The following is a 22,677-nucleotide window of genomic DNA, read 5'->3' as shown; positions in this document are numbered from 1 at the left end:
TCCATTTTGCATTACTTTCTATGGGAAAGCACGCCTTTGGTTTTGGAATGCTTTGGTTTTGGAACAGAGAACCAAGGTACCACTGTATTTTGATTCTGGCTCTTCTCCATGTTAGCCAGAGGCAATGGTGATAAACGTCTCACCATCTCATCATCCTGAGTGGCTGAGTGGAGGAAGGACCAGAACAGAGATAGATACAGGTACCTGTACCTGCCCTGTCCCCTGTGCACACATCACACAAACAAACACAAGCACACAGGCGCAAATCCTCTGCAAAAGTTGACTTAGCTTGCTCTTACGAAGAGTAAAATGGGAACAAAGAGTCCCATCTGGTCAAGCAGCTGAGAAGGAAAAGCTTAGCGATACTACACCATAATCACAAACGGGTCTATATTTAGATGCACAAAGAGACTGCAATGATATTCCAATCTTTAAACCAATATGAACGATGGAACAGGCCAAGAGCTTACGCTGAAAGAAGCTATTAACTCCGAAGAGGGAGACGTAAGCACTGCCTGGAGTTAGAAGCACAGCAGTGGAAGCGGTAGAAAAGGACGCTCGTCCTCTGCCGTTTCTTCTCCAGACTGGCCATGTCAGTGGGTGCTTTTTCAATCAAACAGGGCCCAGAATCAAACAGGCTGCTGCATCCTGGCTGCGTCTACAGCTAAGCTATATAATGATGAATCTTCCCTGTAAAATTTCCTGTTTCCCAGTGCAGATAAAGCCGAATGTGAGGTGGGAACTAATGTAAACCAAAGGGCTTTATCACCTTCTTTATCAGATCCTGGTCTAGACTCTGGCTTAATAATAATAAAAAAGCCTTAACACATTGCACATGCCTCTCCATTCATTCATTCATTCATTTACACACACACACACTTTAAATGAAAGGTCCATTCATAAAAAAAACCAGCCCTTGTGTCATTGGAAAAGCCAGGTTCAGCTAGGAATAATTTTCTCCCCCAATTCCAGAATCGCAAATTTTAATTTCTTCAGTGGACTATCTGAAGAAAACACCAAGGAGACCGAGCCAGCAGAAACTGGCAAAATAAATAAGCAGCATAAATATTTGGGAAGTGCAGACTGTCCTCTTCTTGGACTTTATCCTTTCAGGCTGTATGTAAAAGGGTGCAGTTCTGAATGCCTCTCCCCTCCACAAAATTAAATACCCTTGGGGCAGAGGACACCAGAGCACTTAGCATGGAGAAAACAGGCCCTTTCCTCTCATGTGCTATTTTTCTAGATCAGGAAGGCTTTAAGGTACTAACCTTTAAAGCCCTAAACGGCCTCGGCCCAGTATACCTGAAGGAGCGTCTCCACCCCCATCGTTCAGCCCGGAGACTGAGGTCCAGCTCTGAGGGACTTCTGGCAGTTCCCTCACTGCAAGAAGTGAGGTTACAGGGAACCAGGCAGACGGCCTTCTTGGTAGTGGTGCCCACCCTGTGGAACGCCCTCCCGTCAGATGTCAAGGAAATAAACAACTATCTGACTTTTAGAAGACAGCTGAAGGCAGCCCTGTTTAGGGAAGTTTTTAATGTTTGCTCTTTTATTGTGGTTTTTATATTCTTTTGGGAGCTGCCCAGGGTGGCTGGGGAAACCCAACCAGTTGGGTGGAGTATAAACAAACAAACAAACAAAAAAACATGGTGAAGCATCAAAAAATGTGACCTGTCCCAAATTCTATTCTTGGCATACTTGCAGCTGAATGTGGTAGATCTGGACAACAGACTGCCACTCTAATCTCTAAATGTTCTCTGAGATAATTAAAATGCATTCTTCTGCAAGTAGAAAACTAGCTCTGCTATGGGTGGGCTGGACTGGATGGGTGGGTTTTCTTCTTGCAGAGAGTTTATGAAAGTGGGGAAGTAGTTGCATTTATTTTTAAACACCATCTCCCACTTGGTACCCAAAGCGATAACAATCCACTTAGAACTCCCTGTCCCCAGAACTCTAACACCTCATTCTGCAGCATGGATAGCCATACCCAGGCCTGGAACAGTCCGGTCCAGAACTTATCACCTTAACTTCAATGGGGGGAAGAGAGGATGTTAAAGGGGAACTCCAGCAACCACAGGGGAAGCCTTGGCCAGCTGATTCAAAAAGGTATTTCAGAGGATGTCCACAGACTGTTTTGCACAACCACTAAACTCGTCTTCTTTTTGAAAGCGGAAGTGTTCAGACACTCTGGAAACCTGGTAGCCTGATAAATACCCTGAGCTGCTCACATCAATGAAGATCAACCACAGCTCCGTGGATAAATTCTTCAGCGAAGCATCCTTGGAGGCCCAGGGAGCTAAGATCAATCAGCCAATCATACATGCACAAAATAACAACCTTCGCAAAGGTTGTGCCAGCCTAACATGGTGAAAAGGTTGAAAAAAATCCACCACTGCCACCATCTGGAACTTTTTATAGCCACCCAGAAGCCTCGTGTTCCTACCTAAACTGCAATCTAGCCCATGTCCCATTTTGGGAGGATTCCCCCCCCCCCAACTCGAGGCAGGGAAGTGACCCTGAATTGATTTAACAACTGATGGATTCCACACCCGAGAGGGCAGCATTTCCCTGATAAATATTTAGTTATCCTTACTTGTCCTGCACAAGGAGCTCTCCACCAGCCACACATAAAAAAAAGTAAAACCCAATCTGTTTTGACTGTCAGTATATAGGGGCACAGTCACATGCTGCCGTCAAAATCCAAGTCAAAAGTAATGTGTTTGTATACAAAAGCTGGTCAGCGCTTTTTGCAAACTAACAGCCCAACGGTCTGCAGGGTTTGGCAATCTATCCATTGTCTTCTGTGGGAAGAAGCTCAAGCTAGTAGTTATGCTATGCGTAGTCATCTGGCCAGAGGAATTGGAACTGGAGGTCAGGTTTTTACATCGGTAACATGAATTAGTTTTTGAAAGCCTGTAGCATTTTCGCATTGGTCACAAAATCAGAGACTAGCATTGTAGGTTCCTTTCTGAGAAAATCTAGCATGCATTATTTATTTTTTACATTTCCAGATGAATCATTTTTTTTTTAAACTTTTCTTGAGAAACAGCTTTAATTAAAACCAAAGACAGACTAATTAGCAACAGGGGAACTGGGAGAAAAGAAGTTATCACCCCCGTCCCAAAACTTGGGTTTCAAGGGTCCCAGGACACACAAGTAACTGTTAAGGTAAGCTAAACCTTGTCAAGATGAACTTTTTTCTCCTGCTACTTTTAATTAAAGTTCTTTAGAATTAAAAAGGACACTATTCAGGAACGGCTGGAGGGGAAAAAAATCATTGACACTGGCCCGTCCCCCTCCCTTTTTTCCCAAGGAAAAGAAAAAAGGTGGGTTTTGTGTGCTTGTTCACCCAGCCCTCACTGTACAAAAGGAAACGGATTTGCGGCAGGACACACGAGATGACCCCTTGACCCTCAACCGCTGAAAACTCCTCAATGGCATAAATACCAGATAATCAATCACATACCAGGAGGCCTGGGCTGGCTGCCCTTACCCCAGTGGTCGAGTTTATGAGAGATGAACTGTAAATGGACACCGGCTTAAGAGAGGCCCCTTCTGGCATTCCATGGGCAGGCCGGAATATTTTACGGTGGACAGAGAGAGGGAGAGAGGGGGGCTGCACTCTTGACCAGCTAGATTTACACATTTCAGCACTGGTTTATAAAGAGGCCGGCTTTGGTCTTGAAATGCCCGGTGTGTCCCCGATGGTGCCTTCTGCTTTGGTGATCTTCTACACACACACACACACACACACACGGGTCCAGTAAGAGAAAAGTAAAGAGAGAGGGAGAAGACCAACAGAGCCTGTTAAAAGTCAGCTAATAAAGTCATTGAATGATTGGATATCGGAGCACAGATGGCACCTATCCTCTTGTGGGTTTGGCGCACCATGCACACACTCACAATATCGATGCCGTAGATTGCTGGCTGTCCCCAGACGGAGGGAATCAAGATGCTGGAAAGGTCTGGTTTTCGCCACCAGAGAAAAAAGAAGGCATAATCGCAGAGCGGCAGGGGACAGGCAATCATGACAACCATTTCAAATATCTACGTAGAGTGTTTGTGTGTTTGTGTGTGTGTGTGTGTGTGCAAAAACACAAGGAGCCTGATCTCTTGCAAGGCCACCGTGGGATTGTTTGCCTGGGTGCGCTTTTCTGTTTATTTTCCAAAGTCTCATGGCAGATCCCCAACACTTTGGCAAGGCTGGCGTCGACTCCTCTTTCCCCATTTATACCCCGACAACCATTTCAAATCTAAATCTGAAGAAAGCACCACAGAGGCGTCCCATTTAACAATAGATTTTTGAACTTTGCCTCTCTGTTCTGGAAAAAAAAAGCAGAAGGAGGCAAAGAGACTGAACTAGTTCTGTTAAATGGAGACCCACTTGGTCACTAAATTTGATAATGCTTTTGTCTGAAGGTCAGAGGCTAAATATGTTCACACTAATCCCCTTCATCTAGAATTAAAGGACAAGAAAGGTTTTCCGTAGCTTAGCAAGAGAGTGCTTTTCTCATCGCTGTCTAAATACTATTTGCAGAGGGGAAAATTAAAAGTGAGCCAGTGACTGTTCGTTTTAAATACAGATCCCTAGAGCTTGCAAATTTCTCCTTTATTTATTTTTCAGGCAAAATATGTCACCAACAGAGCAAACCCATTCTCGTTAGAGCCCCAGAGATCTGGAAGTATAACTTTGCTACCAACTTAAACAACAAAAAAATGTATAAGGTTGCAATTCCTTCCCTCCCCCTCTTTCTGTGTTGAAAACCAGGGAGATTCCCCAGTTTTTTTGGAATGTGTACTCAGACTCAAATTTCAAATGCTGCCATACAACATTACAGTCGCACAAAGAGACTCTCTGTTTAGGTACCCAGGAATTGAGGAGAGGGGTGCTTTAGGCCAACGAGCGCCAAGAAATCGGAGGGATAAAATTGCTAACCTTAACTAACCCCGACGCTATGCAATGCTAACGAAGCTCGAGATACATAACTTCTCCAGAGCTGGCCTTGGAAAAACAAACTGCTCAAAGCTCACAAAGGTACACTCAAAGGGAGCAGAGGTGTGGCATATCCTCTCACCTTGGAGGAACTCATTTCCTGCACATTTTCAAGGCCACAGCTCGTGTGGCACCCCAGAAGGTGTGCTTTGGGGCACCGTGCCTGAATAGCACCTTTTTTGGGCTGAAATCTCACACAGGTCATGCGACTCCTCGGAAGAAGGCATCCCGGTTTTTCGTCGCGATGTGTTGGAGGGTATGAAGATGGTAAATAGATGCAATAAATAAATATTAGGTTAAAGAGGCCAAGGCAGCAGGTATATGAAGGAAAAGGTAAAGGTAAAAGGACCCCTGACCATTAGGTCCAGTCGTGGCCAACTCTGGGGTTGCGGCGCTCATCTCGCTTTATTGGCCGAGGGAGCCGGTGTACAGCTTCCGGGTCATGAGGCCAGCATGACTAAGCCGCTTCTGGCGAATCAGAGCAGTGCATGGAAACGCCATTTACCTTCCCACCAGAACAGTACCTATTTATCTACTTGCACTTTGACGTGCTTTCGAACTGTTAGGTTGGCAGGAGCAGGGACCGAGCAATGGGAGCTCACCCCATCGTGGGGATTCGAACCGCTGACCTTCTGATTGGCAAGTCCTAGGCTCTGTGGTTTAACCCACAGTGCCACCCGCGCCCCATATGAAGGTATGTGGGGAGATTTAGTACACCCTTTCTACATGGCACCAGCAGCGCTTGAAAGATGACCCACACGCCTCTCTTCTTTATATGCAGACAGGGCAGATGAAGGACAAGAAATCTGTTTGTCCCCACCATGTCTAGGTGGGCACTCCTAAACAAGGAGATGTGACTCAGAACTCCATCAACGTGATATCCCCCACCAATGTCAACATTTGCAAAAGGATCCTCGGTCCTCTGTGAGCTTTTTTCCCATTGCAATGGTTAAAAAAAAGCATGTGTATTGAGGGATACTTCTCACAAACAGATGAAGCACACAGAAGTTTCTCCACTATGAACAGTCCCATTAACAATACAGTATAACAAAAACAGTTAAGATCATAGCTACTCACAAGTTTGCTGGGAAGAATTAACACTCACACAAATGCAGCCAGTGTCTCAAAAACATTTCAAGACCAGCTTATTACTCCTTTATGTTGTCTTCTTTTGATTGTCTCACAAGCTCTTTTGCTAAGGAGGTTATATAAAAGCTTCCAGACCCACTAGAATTTCTCTATTCTTGTTCTGTATGTTTTCCCCCAAGGAAATTATTGCTTTTAAATCAGCCATTCATCTCATCCACACAGGGAACAATGTGGATTTTTAGGTGAAGAAGATGCAGTATTATTTTGTTTTTGAGTGATCAACCAAGTGATATAGAAAACTTTAGGTTGAAAAGTACAGTAACTGAATGCATACATGACTTGAAAGCAAATTTGAAGGATGTAAGTGGCTGGAGCTCTCTCCAGAGTTTGAGAAACTACTTTCTTTGCAATATTTATAATAAGGCTATAATTGCGATGCGACATCTGATTTATTTTGCCATGTAATGCTGTTTAATCTCTTGAGAATAGATGTCTTCCAAGGAACTGGGCCACTGAATGCAAAGTTGAAATCAAAGAGCTTAGGGAAAGTTTATAAGAGGCAAGCTAACTTTTCACCATCTAATGCTAGATCTTCCGCTAAGATGTTGTTCTTAAGAGGGAAGAAGGAATGGAGAGTGAAGCATGGAGCTATTAGAATGTGGTGATGTAATAACATTGGGCTTCTTCCTCTTCCCAATGGGAAGATGCAAAACAGGCTTCTTCAGATGCATCCAGTGCTGGATTCATGTTAACATGCAGCGTGCACTCATCCTAAAGCAAACCCCCAAGAACACTGGGAACTATAGTTTGCGAGGGGGTGCTGAGAATTGTAGTTCAATGTGAGTTAAACTACACTTCTCAGGATTCTTGGACTTATATGCTTTAAATGTGCTTTCATGGGAGTTAGAGAAGGCAGAGTGTGGGAAAGAGGGAAGAGTCTTGCACCCTGGTGCAAGGGAAGGAGCCAGGCTGGCCGGCCAGCTGGCCGGCTGGTGGAGTTAGCAGCAGCAGCAATAGCAAGGAGCAGGAGGACGAAGGGGGGGGGGCTGGGCAATGGGGCCATCATCACTGTCCCTGCCATGGGAGGCTGCCACTCTCCAGCCTGGCAGGCCCCCAGCCAGCCAGCCATGCCAAATAAAAACAAGAATGAGCCAGGGCAGGAGCAGTCTCTGGGATGTTTGTGGGAGGGAAGGGTCTAGCCGGCGGGGTGCAGGCAGGCCTGTGGGGGGCTGGTGTTTGAGGGGTGGGGGGCAAGGAAGTTAGGAGGGCAAAGGTGGGCACTGCAGCTAGCCGGGCTTTCAGGAGGTGCATCTGCAACCTGAAAAACTGAAAATCTTAACGTCCTGGAATTTGTTATGTATGAATCTAAATCTCTCTCTCTTTTTGGTAATATATATTGATTTTGGATTGTTTTTGTAGAATGGTTTGTTTAAATCAATAGAGCATTTTAAAAAGAAAAAAAGAAAAAATCTTAACGTGCAACTGCACTGCCCCCCCCCCGGCGGCAATGTTACTGATGTAGAATGGAATGTCCTTAATTTGCATCTGAGGAGTGTTGGAGTGTATGCAATTTGTATCACATCTATCCTTCACTATGCTTGCCTCTCTACCAATGCTAATGCTTTCTCTTTTGATTCTTTTCCATGGCCAATATTTTGATTAGGTGTCCGAAAAGGTGGATGGTTTTCACAATCATGTTTGTCGCTGCCTTCAGTGATTGCTTTGGGGGATATGTGTATTCGGGAACTTTTGCCCTCACTCTGAATGGGCCTTCTTGTCCTCAATGACATCATCATTTTCGGAACTGATAAATCATAAACAACCATTTTTTATTTTTTATTTTAAAGTGACCTCCCACCTATAGTCTGAAACAGCCCAGGCAATCCTTTCCACCTCTGGGCTCTCGCCTGCCCCCTTTGTTCCGCTGTGTTTGTGGTCAAGACTTCTCACTGTCGAGCCTCCGTCCTCCCCCCCCCCCCGCTGGAGACATTTTTAAAGCCATGCGCGGAAGGCATGGAATCCGGCAGTTGCGCCTGACAAACAGCAGTGGATGCCAGAAACTCTTTTAAACATTTTAGCTTGGAGTTCATCCGGCTGGAGCAAGGCCGGGCCAAGGTGAGAGTTGTTTTTGCAAGGGGCGGGGGGCAAGCGGGCTGCGCTCCGGCTCGCGAAGCATTTCGTTTTCGAAGCCCGAGCCAAAGCACACAGCAAAATATTTCAGCTGCAAGTCATAAGGTACCGATTATGGACAGGAGGCTTTCCAAAAAGGGACACCATCTCCGGGACTCTCTGTTCCTCTGTAAACACATTGATGGCCCCCTTTTCAGGTTTGCCAGGAAGATTCTGTTACAAGGAGGCCAGGCTTACATTCACGGTACCCATTTCAGAAAAAGAAAAAAACCCCAAAGGTGTGGCCAGGAGCCAGCTCACACAAAAAATAAATGTCTAAAGTTAGACTCCCCCAGTCCATATTTAGTCACCGGGAATAAGTGGTACACTTCTTCAAAAGTGCTGAGCTCCCAAAGTAGCTTTCGAAGTCAGCTGTGGGTGTTACTGGCCTGGGAGACATGACAGGGAGTGGCAAGGCAAGCAGGATGGTATGCTTGTTGTATCCTTGTTGTAGGAATCTTCACAACAGGTTGTGCACTGAGAAAGAGTCCAACAAGAAGCTGTTGCCATTTGCATTTCTGGCTGCTCCCCTTCGAAAAGGCTATAGGGAAACTGAGGAACAGAAATGACCGAGGGGATAAGATACCTTCCCTATGAAGAACAATGAGCCGAGGCAGAGCTCTCTCCAAGCAATGGCTTGGTCACATGAATGGGTAGGCTTGTGAAATCCATTTTTTTTTTATTTTTTAAGCTAGCACCTCCACATCTACCAGCCGGTTTCAAAAGACAGCCCATTAGAATTATGAAACAGCATGTTCTGAGCCTAGGAATTTCTTTTCAGAACCAGAACTGAAGTGAGCTCTCAGTCTTTTCCCACCACAGACCACTCATGGTTAGCTTTCTTCATTTCAACAGCTTTGTTTATGCAGCCTAAACAGTTGGTTCCTTGCAATTGCTGAATGATTGGGAGCCAGAAAATCTCATCTATCTATTTATCTGCAGGTCATAGAAACCTAGGAAGCTGCCCTTTACTGAGTCAGCCCAATGGTCCATTTATCTCAGTATTGTCTGCACTGACTGGCAGCAGCTCCCCAGAGTTTGAGGCCAACAAGGCTCTTCAACAGCGGTGACCTGGTTGTGCAATGTCAGAAGGAAACCATGATGCTACATATTTTTGAGGAGAGGAGGGCAGAGGGATGGTAGATTTCTCCCAAACCACTCAAAATATTAGGCAAAGGAGCAGTATGTTAAAAAAACAAACACACAAAATATTAATCCCAGGACTGAGTGGGAGATACAGCAAAGCTGCACAGACGAGACAAAAGTCATGGGAGAACCTGATTTCATTCTAGTCAACAAGTAAGACAATTGGCAACTCTGCCTCGTAAGAGGTAGCCTGTGCATCTGAAACAGAAGAGGCCCCAGGAGGGAACTGTCTCTTTTAGCGACTCCTTTTGCGTCAAGTTCAATGTATATTTTTGTAAGATGGTAAACAACTCTGGGGCATCATTCGCTACCTTCAGAAAATTGCCCTCTGTACTTCTTCACCCATCAATTAAATCTTTTTGATCAGCATCAGAAACCCGCAGAACACACACGCCCAAGAGTTATGCTCTTCATATACCAGAGATTACAGTATCAACTTCCTGCCTACGGGACAAAATAAATCAGGCATTTTTGAACCTGCTTCACTGAGATCGTTGTCGCCAGCACACACACCTATTTTTAAACTTCCACGGCTTCCCAAACAGGACTGAAATGTCAAAACCCACATCGTGTAAATAATTTTGCACAGACACACGTCGATAATTATACACAAACCCAAAGTACTCAGATGACTGAGGTACAAGGACTACCCAGGTTTCTGTGGAAATATTCAACTACCACACCGCCAAACTCCATGCATCTATGCAAAATAACTTTCAAAATGGGGGAAAGAAAGAACCCAAGCACACCACTGTCTTACAAAATGTGTTCAAGGAATATTTGAAAATCCTAACAGCGATATAACATTGGAGGAGAAAAAGCTAGTCATCTTCCACGTGGCAAAGGCCTGTTCCAGGATCACAGAAACTAGGGCGTGACCTTCCCAGTTATCTTCTGACATTATGATGATTATGCAAGTAGACCACTTACACAAGCAGTTAAATATCCCAGAAATATGGCAATAAAACCCTATTAAAAAACACCCAACCTCACAGTTGTGCAGATTTTTCTATGCAGTTACGCCTAATACCCACGTTTTTGCAAGCCGTTTCTCCTAAGAATGAATTTTTATATGTTACTTTCACTATTATATGTATGGTTTTATGAACACCTTCCCCTAATATAGGCATTTTTTGCACATTTTGGGCGGTGATGGGAGCAGGGGGCGGTCAGAGAACCCCGTTGAAAAATTCAGATTAGTGTGACATTCAAAGGCTAGCTGTGTTTCAGATTTTTTGGGGAGGTGTGAATTAGGGACGTTTGCCTATAAATGCGAACCGGACTGATTTTCCCTCCTCCCCCACCCCCAATCCCTTTTGCCGTGGTAGCGGAGGAGAAAACAGGGCGCCGTTTTCTCGACAGAAAAGTTCTTGCCAACGAAAGCCTGTGATTGATTGCTGACACCAGCCCCCAACGAAAAGATAAATCCTTTCCTCATAACAGAGGCTGAAAGCTCCTTCCTCTACTTGCAGAGCGAACACCAGTCAGGGGATAACATTTCATCGAGGCTTATAATTGTCACCAAGGCCTTCTTAACCCATCCCTGATCTGCCCGGGACTGCTGAGCGCCGCACCTCAAACTCCTGTTTGCTTTGGTTTTCATGTAACCAATATGAATAGGGGGAAGATAATTACCCTTAAACATACTTAATGCCAACAGTACATTATCTCTGTCTGTGGAGTAGCATGCTGATAGTATTTTTCCCACAAGCTTAATCAAGCTGCTATCTTAAAACTCTCCAGAGTACTGTGAAACGGTAATAGAAAGTCGTCGGCTGCTTGGGGAATTTTCGTTTGGTGTGTGTGTAAGAAGAATTCGCACAGGCTGTTTGTACACAAAGCTTCCCGGGTGTAATAGCGCCATGATAATGAAGCCATGCTCTGGATTGGCCAGACGCTGCCAAGATATCGTGAACCGGGAGATCAGAATATATAAAAAAGGAACTTGCAAGATTTTAATGAGCTCTCGTGCACTCCCAGCTGTGGTTTATTTTGTTTTATTTTAAATTAACCAAGTAAGTTCTTGTGGTTCTGCCTCATGTCAGGAACAGGCTTAAAGGTGCACTTTCACAAGAGGTATTTGAAGTGGCATCAAGAAAGGAGGAAGAAAGGAAAGGGGGGAAGAGACTGAAAATTATGTATAAACCTTCTTGATTAAGAAAAGCTAAGTACCTTTGCTGTCACCCTCTGAGTCATGGAGGGGAAGGTCTGAAACGGAGAGACCAGTGGCGAATTGTTTTGTTGTTTTGGTTTAATTACTTGCTTGTGTTTTGTCTTGTATTTTATTCTGTGAACCACCCTGGGATCTCTCAATGAAGGGTGGCATATAAATTTAATATCAATAACAATAAAAACAAAATAAAGCAGCATGGGGATGTGGGAAGCTGTGGCCCCGGCATAAATTTCTGAGGGGGCACAACTAGGCACCCCCCATGACAGGCTCCCTCATCAAAGCCAGAGCCACGGTGAGGCAAGCTGTGCCTGGGTGGGGCATTCGGGGCTGGGGTGGTGATGGCATCTCCTTCTCCATGTGGCTGGCAAAGCCCCACCCCTGGGCTGGCCAAGAGGGAAGGAGGTGGAGGGTGCCGTTGCCACCCACCAAGGTGGGTGGACCACTGCCGTTGCCACCCACCAAGGTGGGAGGGAGGAAGAGGAAGATGGGAAAGCACTGCCGGAGCCATGCGCATTACCCAGAGCGCCTCACTGCAAGGAGGGCTACACGACGCAGCAGTGCACAGGTAGGCAAACTAAGGTCCTGGGGCCGGATCCAGCCCAATCGCCTTCTAAATCCGGCCTGTGGACGGTCCAGGAATCTGCGTGTTTTTACATGAGTAGAATGTGTCCTTTGATTTAAAATGCATCACTGGGTTATTTGTGGGGCCTGCCTGGTGTTTTTACATGATTAGAATGTGTGCTTTTATTTAAAATGCTTCTCTGGGTTATTTGTGGGGCATAGGAATTCATTCAATTTTCTCTCTCAAAATATAGTCTGGCCCCCAACAAGGTCTGAGGGACAGTGGACCGGCCCCCGGCTGAAAAGGTTTGCTGACCCCTGTAGCTCGTGGCTTTGTGTTTCTCTGCCTTATCTCTGCTCCCAGGTTGGGGCTAGTTTGCAAGGACTCCCTTGATTAGATGCTGGATGGCAAAGAGAATGACCACTGCTCAGTCCACCAGGAAGTGGACAGCTGGGAGTGCATGAGAGCTCATGGACGGCAAAGAGAATGACCACTGCCCAGTCCACCAGGAAGTGGACAGCTGGGAGTGCACGAGAGCTCATTAAAATCTTACAAGTTCCCTTTTTATATATTCTGATCTCCCGGTTCACGATATCTTGGCAGCATCTGGCCAATCCAGAGCATGGCTTCATTATCATGGCGCTATTACACCCGGGAAGCTTTGTGCACAACACTTCCCCTGCCCTGGGCCCCATCAACCCACGCTACGCCCCTGGAGGAGACTCCATGAGGGCAGGATGATGCTCTCTGCCTTCCCCCTTCCCAAGTTGGAGGGTGGTGGGCAATGGTGACTTGACAGTGTCAGTAGCCCAGGTCTGACCTTCTCCACGTGTTCAGTGAATGGGGTGGAGAAGGGCAGAGCAGGTGCCCTCAGTGTCACACCTTGGCAGGATCCTGCTCCTGATTTTTAAGAGGAACACTGAGGATCTGCAACAAGGTGCCACTGCAAGCCCCCAGCTCTACGTGTGAAGGACACAGGGTACAGTGCAGACTCCCTCCCTTCCTTATCCATGAGTTCAATGGTATGCCACCTTGTGTTTGTGTAGAAAGCTGCTCATTATGAAGAAAACCAGTTGCCACAACCTGGGATCCACCATGGACAGAGGCCAGAGTTCAGTGGCAGAGCACACACTTTGAACACAGAAGGCCTCAGGTTCCATCCTTGGTTTCTGCAAGTAGGGCTGGGGAAGGCTGCACCCTGAAACCCCGGAGAGCTGCTGCCAGTCTGTGCAGACAATACTGAACTAGATGGGAAGCTTCTCTGACTCCGTAGAAGTCAGCTTCCTGAAACGTGGAGTTGTGAGCGAGCTTTCGAGGGAAGGTGAGCAGGTTTTTCCCGATTCGAAAATCCATTTGATGCCGTGTAAAGTGAATGAATTCTCTGGTTCTTTGTGCTAGGCAGGAGACGGAGTACTTTTTAACACTTCCCAAGAAAGTGCCTGAAGCAAACATATCGTCTATATATCTATATATCTATCTGCTGCAAACTGGCTTGTTGCCGTGATAATAAGCCGAGCTGGAATCCAGTGACACGACTGACTCCTTTCACTCCCCGAGACGGCTGTGCTCCTGCAAGACTCCCCCCCCCCGCCCTTCCCTCTCCATGTACCTCCACTTACCACGATACTGTTTTGAATCTCTAAAATAATGTGACAACTTAATGATGGCACAATTATCTAAATGTTTAACAGACATGTTATCTAAGTGAATCGGATCGAGATTTCATCCCGCTGACAATAAACATCAATGGAAGCGCAGAAAGTGATGGGCAAATTATCACAAACCCTGCAATTTCAATGCTATTAAATTTGGAAGAATAACAGCCCCGAGGCCTGTAAACGCTGAATAAAATAGACCCTTGTGTTTGTCCAACTATTAAATCAAAATGCTACCAACATCCTAGAGAAGGGGGAGAGGGGAAGCGCGAGACAATTTATAGCTTTTCATGTTTCAGTTACACATTGGTTTTATTAACTCCTCTCTGCCATTTGGGTGCTAGTGGGTGGTTTTGCCAGTGAAGTTGGGAGGTTTGCGGGGGGGGGGGGGGACACAGAGGGTGAAGCCGAATGTCTTTGACCAAAGGAAGGGCAGTTTAAAGACTAAGCTGCAAGAGAAGAAGCAAAGACGTTTTCTGCTGGGAGCAAGGATGTTCTAACATGTTTACTAATGATCTGGGAAGAGGAGACAGTGTGTGTGTGTTTGTGTGTGTGTTGTGGAGTGAAGAATGGAATAACTGTGGGACTGGCAGACAATGAAAATCAGAAACAGAGAATGCCACATAATTTTTCAATGGAGTATAGGAGCAATGGCCATGGCAGGGAAGGAAGGCAGCAGGTGAAATTCAATGCTAGGAAATGCACAGTGAAAATGCCAAGTTGAGCTACCAAGTTGTTGTTGCTTTTTTTTTTTTTAAAAAAGAAATTAACAGCTTATATTTAAATTAAGCAAACAAAACCTATGACAAACAATCTTTGCGTCAGTGGGAAATGGGCTCATGGAGCCAAAAACGTAATGCTGTATCTTGCATCTAGCATCCCATCATGCTCAGAGCTAACCCATTGAAATGAATGGGTATGGCTAACTTAGGTCCATTCATTTCAATAGGTCTCCTCAGAGTGGAGGTTACTTGGAGAAGACCCCAAGAGTCTGAGGAGAACTTAGTTGGCTAGAGAAAGCGAGAGAAACCTCGTTGCATGCCAGTTTTCACCAGAAATGTCCCTTGCCCCAAAGGGAAGCAGTTTAGCTGATAATTTTTAAGAGTTTCATTCCAGAAAGCAGAACTGAGGACTGTACAGCCCAGCCTCCCTGGCTCTGACTACGGCAGAATCCTCACTATGGAAGGCACAGATTAGCCCATGTTATTACACCTCCAGGATGATACGCAAAGAGAAGAGATTGTGGCCCACACCTTGTTGGAGATGCCTTAATGTAAGACATTCAGATCATGTAAGCAAGGGTGTGTCATGTTCCGTGGGAGCAGAAAGAAAGGTGAGTATAATGGCGCTATGCCAAAATACACACATCTGCAACTTTTATAGCATAAGCTATTTCCCTCACCCTCAAATACATCCATAAAATAATTGCAGCTTCTTTGCATTGGATCTGAATAGACCCTGCTCGTGTTTTTGCCTTAAGACAGAAATGAGGCATGTTTTATGATGGCCAAGTTATGATAATTTGACACCGTGCTCAATTTAAGTCCCCACGTGATGTTTGCTCTCTTTGCTTGGCTGTGCCAGGTTTGCACAGTCCATACAGAAGGTTTTGGGCTTCAAAAGTTGCGCTGGTCCATGAAGCAGGCAAAACCTAGGAGGAATGTTCCCATACTACATGAAGGAGCATAGCTCGCGTCGCAAATCAGACCCTGTCATGGCAGAGACGCCACATGCTAAGAGAATCAGCTCTATATTAGGCATCCAGCATGCCCCTGTAGTAGCAGAGTGCAAAACTAGGTCAGGAGTAAATCCATGCCCGGGTATTGACTGTACAAACACAAGCTCGGGACAGACGCTTCCCATGTGGGGCTGACGTTACACAGCATTCTGCTCTCGGTCTTTTGCGCATGTGAAATACTTTGGCCCAGCCTGGGAAATCCTATACAAATCACCTCTGATATTTAAAAAAGTCAACAGCTATTACATTTTTTTGAAATAAAAAGGGGACACAACCAGTTGCTGCTACATTTTCCATGTAACCTGAACACTGCAACCATGCTGGTGCTGACTGAATTCATTCCTTTTTAATTCGAAAAATATATATTCCTTTTTTTTTTTTTTACACCTTTCCCCCAGGCGTAGCAGGGTGCCCAAACATTTTTTCCTGTGAATGCAGAGGCCAAAGGATGTGAACAGCCGCAGAAAAACCAATGGAGCCCAAAGTGTCTTCTAGCAGCTTACAAACGTCTTGATCTCTTTTGAATATATGTAATTGTTGAGGAGAGGGGACAGGGAGGTTGGGAACTGCGAGGGGAGAGAGAGCAATTTTTCCGCACGGTGAACAGAAACCAAACTGTCACATAGAGGGTTTCTTTGCTAGAGGTCTTCACTAGGTCAGCTTGTTGTGTTGCACTGGCTCTTATAGGTTGTAAAGAAACCGATTCATCAACAATAAAGTGAAGCTGAATCCAGACCAGACAGAAGTGATGTCATTGGCCCATTCCTGAATCCAGGATCTGGAGGATCTAGTTGGGAGTTGCATTCCCTTGAAGGAGTATCTGTGTCGCTTCGGAGGGGGTACTCTTGGGACCATTTTTTTGTCACTGGAAGCCCAGGTGGTTTTAATGGCCTGTAGTGCCTATGGCTAGCTAAGAAGATAAAATAACCCTGCTAGTCAAGGCACTGATGATGACCTATCATGCTCTAAATGACTTAGGCCCCGTATACCTTTGGAGGTCTTCCTCTACGGTGGCCCTACAAGCTAATGCACATCTCCTTCTCCAGTCTTTGGCCTGCTCTCCATAAACAGGTTGACTTAGCTCAGGGGTGGGGAGCTGGCTTCTACTCACACCAGTCCCAGCCAGCATGCTCAAGGGTGCTGGGAGTCTAATGGCATCTGGAGGGCCAGAGGCACTTCATTCACTGAGTAGAGGGCTTTGGCTTGATCCAGGAAGTCTCATTTGCATGCTATTATCTTCATTGCAATTGCCTGGCGCCCAAGTTCAAATAATCTAAGGGACAGGAAGGTGGACTCCAGCCCCCAAAACACCACCATAACTTTGCTGGTTTGAAGGTGTCATTCTAGCTACTTCAACAGTGGACTAGGGGAATTATAAGCCTTGGAGTGTTTTTCTTCCAGGCGCAGGGAGCTTTCACTTCAGAAAACGCTAACAAGTTCAGAGTTTGATCCTCCTACCAGTGCTATTTCCAGCCCTGCTCAACAAGAGGAAGCTATCAATTTCTTGGCAAGAGGGAGGCACTTTTTGGCCATAAAGCCAGTTACTGACATGCAACTGAGACACACTTGTTTACAGCTCGAGGAGGCGATGCTAAACCTGCTCCACTTGGGTCGCGCTGACCTCGAGCTGCCTATTTTTGTTCCTCGATTCTGCATGATCATGTCACCCTCTGAGCTCTGACAGGGCAGCCGCTTTTGCTGGCAGCCACCGACATTCTTGTCCCAAAGTTTTAAATCAAAACATACTTAATCTGTCCCAGGAGTGCTCCACCCCTCCCATCCAAGGTCATATTGAAACCTGACCATTAGGAACTCTCTTGTCCTTTATTTGAAGGGGGCAGATGCAACATTAGCCATCACTGAAAGCTGCCTTGAAAAACACAAGGCTCCCCTCACAGGGGGGAAACAGCATGGCATTGGCAGATGGGTTCTTCTACCACCCCCTACCCTGCCATCTCCAGAAGAGGTGCAGAAGACCCATGCCAGAATCCTGCCAGGTTCAGGAGGGACCTCTTTGGAGAAAGAGGATGGAGAACTGGAAGAACCCACAATAGTTCAAAGGCTGCCTGAAGAGCCCCATCTTAGAGACGCTTCATCTGGGCCTCCTAATAATCCTTTCAAGGTCCGTATAGTTAAAGCCATGGTTTTCCCAGTAGTGATGTATGGAAGTGAGAGCTGGACCATAAAGAAGGCTGTTCGCCGAAGAATTGATGCTTTTGAATTATGGTGCTGGAGGAGACTCTTGAGAGTCCCATGGACTGCAAGAAGATCAAACCTCTCCATTCTTAAGGAAATCAGCCCTGAGTGCTCACTGGAAGGACAGATCATGAAGCTGAGGCTCCAATACTTTGGCCACCTCATGAGAAGAGAAGACTCCCTGGAAAAGACCCCGATGTTGGGAAAGATTGAGGGCACAAGGAGAAGGGGACGACAGAGGACGAGATGGTTGGACAGGGGTGCCTGGCGTGCTCTGGTCCATGGGGTCACAAAGAGTTGGACACGACTAAACGACTAAACAACAACAATAATCCTTTCAACCCCTCCCAGAGTCCTGATTCCCCTGCTTCATCCCCCCCTCCCCCAGCCTCAGGATCAAAGGTGGCAGCAGAATTGATGGGAAGCCCAGAGCCACCAAAGGAATAACCATTTGGCCACCAGACCACTCTCTTGTGGAGAGAAGGTGACATGACCCAGATGCAAGCAATGTTCTAGCAGAGAATTGGGAAGAGGAAGGGCTGGCAGTGGCTATATAAGTCTCCCAGTCTCCTCTGGACTTTTGCTGGGGTAACATCTCCCTTGTGAGCTAATTCATCTCCAACTTAGGAGCTGGTCATGGACATCCCACTAGGAGCCACCCCATTTTGCCAGAAGAACTCCACCAAAAGGAAGGGCAGGATCTCATTGGGAGAGCACCAGCTTTGCACGTAGAAGGTGCCAGGTTCAAATCCTGGCAGCATCCCCAAACATCTGTTGGTGTTGGTTTCAGTTGTGAAAACTCAGAGAGAAGTTCATTTGCTTTTGGGTTCTGTGTGGCCGATAGATTAAGCAGACACTTAAGAGTGTTGCAATAGTGCACCTGGGTAGTCCAGGTGATCAGAGAAGGCTACCACCGCCATACTTCCTAGATCCCAAAACTGCACTGCATACATTCTTTATCCCACTGGTGGTCAGTACAAGTCTCCCAAGCCCCTGGCAAGAGGTTGCCCAAGCTTCATGCTATCTTTCTGATGTGCCCAGGGCACCACAAAGTCACTTCCCCACAGCTAGCTCCCACCTCACAGTGGCAATGTGGCACTGAGTTGACCCAAAGGCTCCTGCTAGTTGGCTAGGAGTGGCACTGTGATGCCACTATAAAAGTACACATAGTCGATTCACTCTGTGCCCAAATTCCTTCCATCGTGGGTCTTCATTATGAGGCCTTGAATGTGGATACAGAAAGCTGTCCCATACTAGGTCAGATCTATCCACCTGGTCTAAGGCTGTCTATTCTGACTGGCAGCATCTCCTCTCTCTCTGGAGTCTGAGGCAGAGGTCCTTCCAATTGCCCGTCATCTGATCCTTTTAACTGGAGATGCCAGGACCCGAACTTAAGATGCTCATGTGTGTACAGCAGGTGCGCGACCTCTGACTTTTAGGCTGCACATGTTTAACGGCTTTGGTTTGCTGCCCAAAATGGTGGCCCCAACTCTCCACATGGCAGAACTGCACGGCAAAGTTACAGAGGCTCCTCAAGAAATCCTGGGAACGGAATGAGGGTATTGAGAACTGTCTGTTGCAGATCCCTAGCCCCACTCACAGACCTACAATTCCCAGGTTCACCTGGAAGGAGGGGATGGCTGTTAAACCAGGTGTGACTCTGCAGTTAAGAAGATACGCCAAGAGTCTCCAAGGCCATCACGTTGCACAAACTATGTAGGTCAAATGGAAAGAGCACCTGTTCCTATTTCTATTACAGTCAATGCCTATCAACACATAAAACAGGATTCTCACTGCACCAGGGGTTTTGTGAAAGAGAAAGTAACACAACCACACATATTTGCTGCTTGATCCCTTAGCTCTGGAGTAGATTCCAGGTAGGAGCCCTTCCTCCCCGGTTCTCCCGAAAATGCCTCTGCTGTGAATTCCATTAGTAACAAACAACTTTATCTGCTGCCAACATCAACCAGCTGGCTAGTCTTAGGAGGAGGAGGAGGAGGACAATCATTCTGAAATTTATTAACTGCTACTTTGCCAATGAAGTTGCAAGATCGAATGGCACGGCAAGCATCGGTTGCGCTCTATGATGCATGTACAGTCTAATGCCGGCTCTTCCTAATCCTGGTGCACACAGTCAGCTGTTGTATATTTGGGAGCCAAGATAGCATCCAGGGCGTTAAATTTCAGCTTGCGGATTCATACATTCCATCCTCATTGGCATTTATTGGTTTATCGGTACTAAAAAGATTTGCTCGCCCTAATATAGTCCGGGAGGGAGGGAGCTGCCTCCCGCTTCAGTCGCAGGAGTGCGCAGAGTCATGCTCGAAGTGTGAATGGAGCCTCCCCTGGGACCCCCGAGCCAGTAAGTTCAAGCAAACTACTCAGTGAAAGGAGGCAGTCACAGTACAAAATATGCCATGATAAAGAGCGAAGCTTTTGCCTCCTACCCTCTGCAAAAAAATGGAATAGAAACAAAAAACACTGAGATAAAACTATGGGGCAGAGCAAGGTGCTGAAAGGGCAGGTGCAACTTCTGAGAGAGCCCCTTCCTAGCAACCAGAGATGCCCCTCATCATGAGTTGGGGTGAAGCGGATGTCTCAGAGGGCACCCCCAAGGGTCAGCACCCCCGTTCTGCTGCCGAGCTTTGCCATCAGGTGGGGAGGAGATCTCCCCCATACCTGGTGGTGTGGCAGAGCTTTGCACTGGTTTTTCCTGAGGGGAGAAGACGGTGCAAAGCTCCACCACCAGTTGGGATCCAGAAAGGAGAAGCCCTTATGGCGTTTGCCCCCCTTCCCTTTGTGGAGGTGGCAGTGGGGCATTTTGCCCCAGGTGCCAATACCCCTCCAATTCCCCTTGCCACCAGTTCAAGACTGTTCCTCCATTCAGCGGCAGAGAAAATCTCTACTGGGCACCATTCACATGGCAGTGCATTCCATTTGCATGAACTTTCCCTAACTGTTCATTTCCATTTCACATGGCATAAAAGCCACTTCTGGAACTATGAGTGGAATGAGAGTGACGTACAGTGCAAGTTTAGCACTCATTTTCATATTATTTGCAAATGGACCCCCCCCCCCCCGGGAGCAAATAAGACAGAAATGAGCACTAAACTTCCATTACAGTTCCAGAATTGGCTTTTATGTTGTGTGAAAGCTCAAATGTAATACTGTTAGGGAAAAGTCATGAAAACGTTATAAATTGCCGTGTGAATGCAGCCAGTTTCACCATAACTAATTCTCTTACCATGCCTATTTTCTTAAACCTGGCATGCTTGGAAAGAAAGTTATTAGCTCAAGCATAAATTCCCACAGAGCTAAGGTAAAGACCCTCCCATATGGTCTCTGGACTATTGGCTGTGCTGGCTGGGGCTGATGGGAGTTGGAGGCCAGTAACATCAGGAGTTCACCAGATCCTTCATCCCTGCTGTAGATGATCAGGGTACCTAAGGCAGGAGTGCTCTCAGGAATGCATTATCTCCACCACCACGCCACCGATTCACAATGGGAGCTCCATGATTCACTGTTCAAAGCACGCTTTGCTTAGCATAGGGAGGGTACTTGGGTACATATGGATAAGACCATTCACAAGGACAAGTTCTGTGCTATGAAGCAACTCTCTGGAAAGTCTTCCAGTGGGAAAGTTGTTGATCTCACACATCGCAGCACAGGTGAGCCCAATTAAACAATACATTGATCAATACTGAAACTAGAAATTGAGCAATCTGTGTTGAGCAACAGGTTGTTGAGCAAACTGTTTATGATAAGTTTTTGCCTTCCACCAGCTTGTGGCGAACAGAGGCACATCAGCCTTCAGTCAGCAAATGTATTGATGATCATCCTCCCATTTTTATTGCAGTGCCCTGCATCACCCTCTCCCAACCTGATGTGCTTCAAATGAATTGGACTACAGTTTCCATCAGCCTCCTGCCAGCTTTATTGCAGTTCCTAGTTGCCTGAAGGGTTCTATTCACCCTCAAGCGAAGGCAAGTAGAAGTACCTGCAGACCTTCCCAGTGCATTGGGTGAGGGGCTTGAATGTGCAACCCCCCCACCCCACGCTTTGATATTTCATGTATGATCTTTCCAGGAATTCTGGATTAACAATGCCATTCTGCAAGCAAACCACTGTTTTGCAAAATCGGGAGATTTGGGGGGGGGAAAACAAATGAAACCCCCAAACTGAACACCTACCAGTGTGGGTCTGCCTGTGGGTCTCCAGAGCATCTTCTTTTGAGAACTGAGCTCCGCAGTGGTCACAGACAAAGGCTTTGGCACCCGCTATAAAGAGAGAGAGAGAGAGAGAGAGAGAGAAGGAGAGAACGTTGTAAAATACATGTTTACCAAGATTCGTGGATAAATCTTAAAAATATACCTGTCAAAAAACTCATCCAGTTAGTAGCAGTGAAAATGAATGAAAGACACCTCTTTGAACAGAGACCCCAAAATGGGTGTGGGGTTTCTTAGAGATAAAGGAAAATAAAAAATCGAAACTTGGGGAATGAGTCTAACTAACTAGCTAGCTTTTGCTTGGAGTAGACCTATTCAGTTAATGGACCTAAGTTTTCCATGCCCATTAATTTCAAAGGGTCTGCTCCATGAGTGTGACTAACTCTGGGCTCAACCCCATGGAAATGCAATATCTGCACTCCAAATAAATCATATCAGGGTGCTTTTTCAGATGCAACTCACAGGGAGGAGTTGCAAGGAACAGGGGTTGCACAAGAGCACAAGAGTAGTTCCATAACATTAAGACTGTAATACAAACACACACACACACACACAATACGAGAATTAAAGAAGCAATAAAAATTCAATTTAGAATTAAATAAAGTACAATTTAACATAATTATTAATATTTAAGGGTGACATTCTACAGACCACCTGAATGAAGTTCATGGGCCAATGGTTTACTGTGTGGACACAGTAAAATCAGAACCACAGACATAAGGAATCTCTGAAA

General features: G+C 46.1%; 1 protein-coding gene and 1 long non-coding RNA gene across 5 annotated transcripts in view; one reads left to right on the top strand and one right to left on the bottom strand.

The window, feature by feature from the left end:
- ZBTB16 (zinc finger and BTB domain containing 16) overlaps positions 1-22,677 on the bottom strand; it is a 192,911-nt gene that overhangs the window by 53,512 nt on the left and 116,722 nt on the right. For all 4 annotated transcript variants that reach the window (XM_083481018.1, XM_083481019.1, XM_083481017.1 and 1 more), the window contains exon 4: positions 21,909-21,995. In XM_083481018.1, coding sequence (XP_083337144.1) covers positions 21,909-21,995 — 87 coding nt within the window. The remainder of the gene's footprint in view (positions 1-21,908; positions 21,996-22,677) is intronic.
- LOC310696116 overlaps positions 9,332-22,677 on the top strand; it is a 158,831-nt gene continuing 145,485 nt past the window's right edge. The window contains exons 1-2 of the long non-coding RNA XR_014520438.1: positions 9,332-12,232; positions 12,301-12,381. This is a non-coding gene — a long non-coding RNA (uncharacterized lncRNA). The remainder of the gene's footprint in view (positions 12,233-12,300; positions 12,382-22,677) is intronic.

Source organism: Podarcis liolepis, assembly GCF_965112155.1.
Source record: "Podarcis liolepis genome assembly, chromosome: 16".
In the NCBI taxonomy this organism is placed as follows: domain Eukaryota; kingdom Metazoa; phylum Chordata; class Lepidosauria; order Squamata; family Lacertidae; genus Podarcis; species Podarcis liolepis.
Note: the sequence above shows the minus strand (reverse complement) of the source record. Positions and strands in the feature narration are given on the sequence as shown.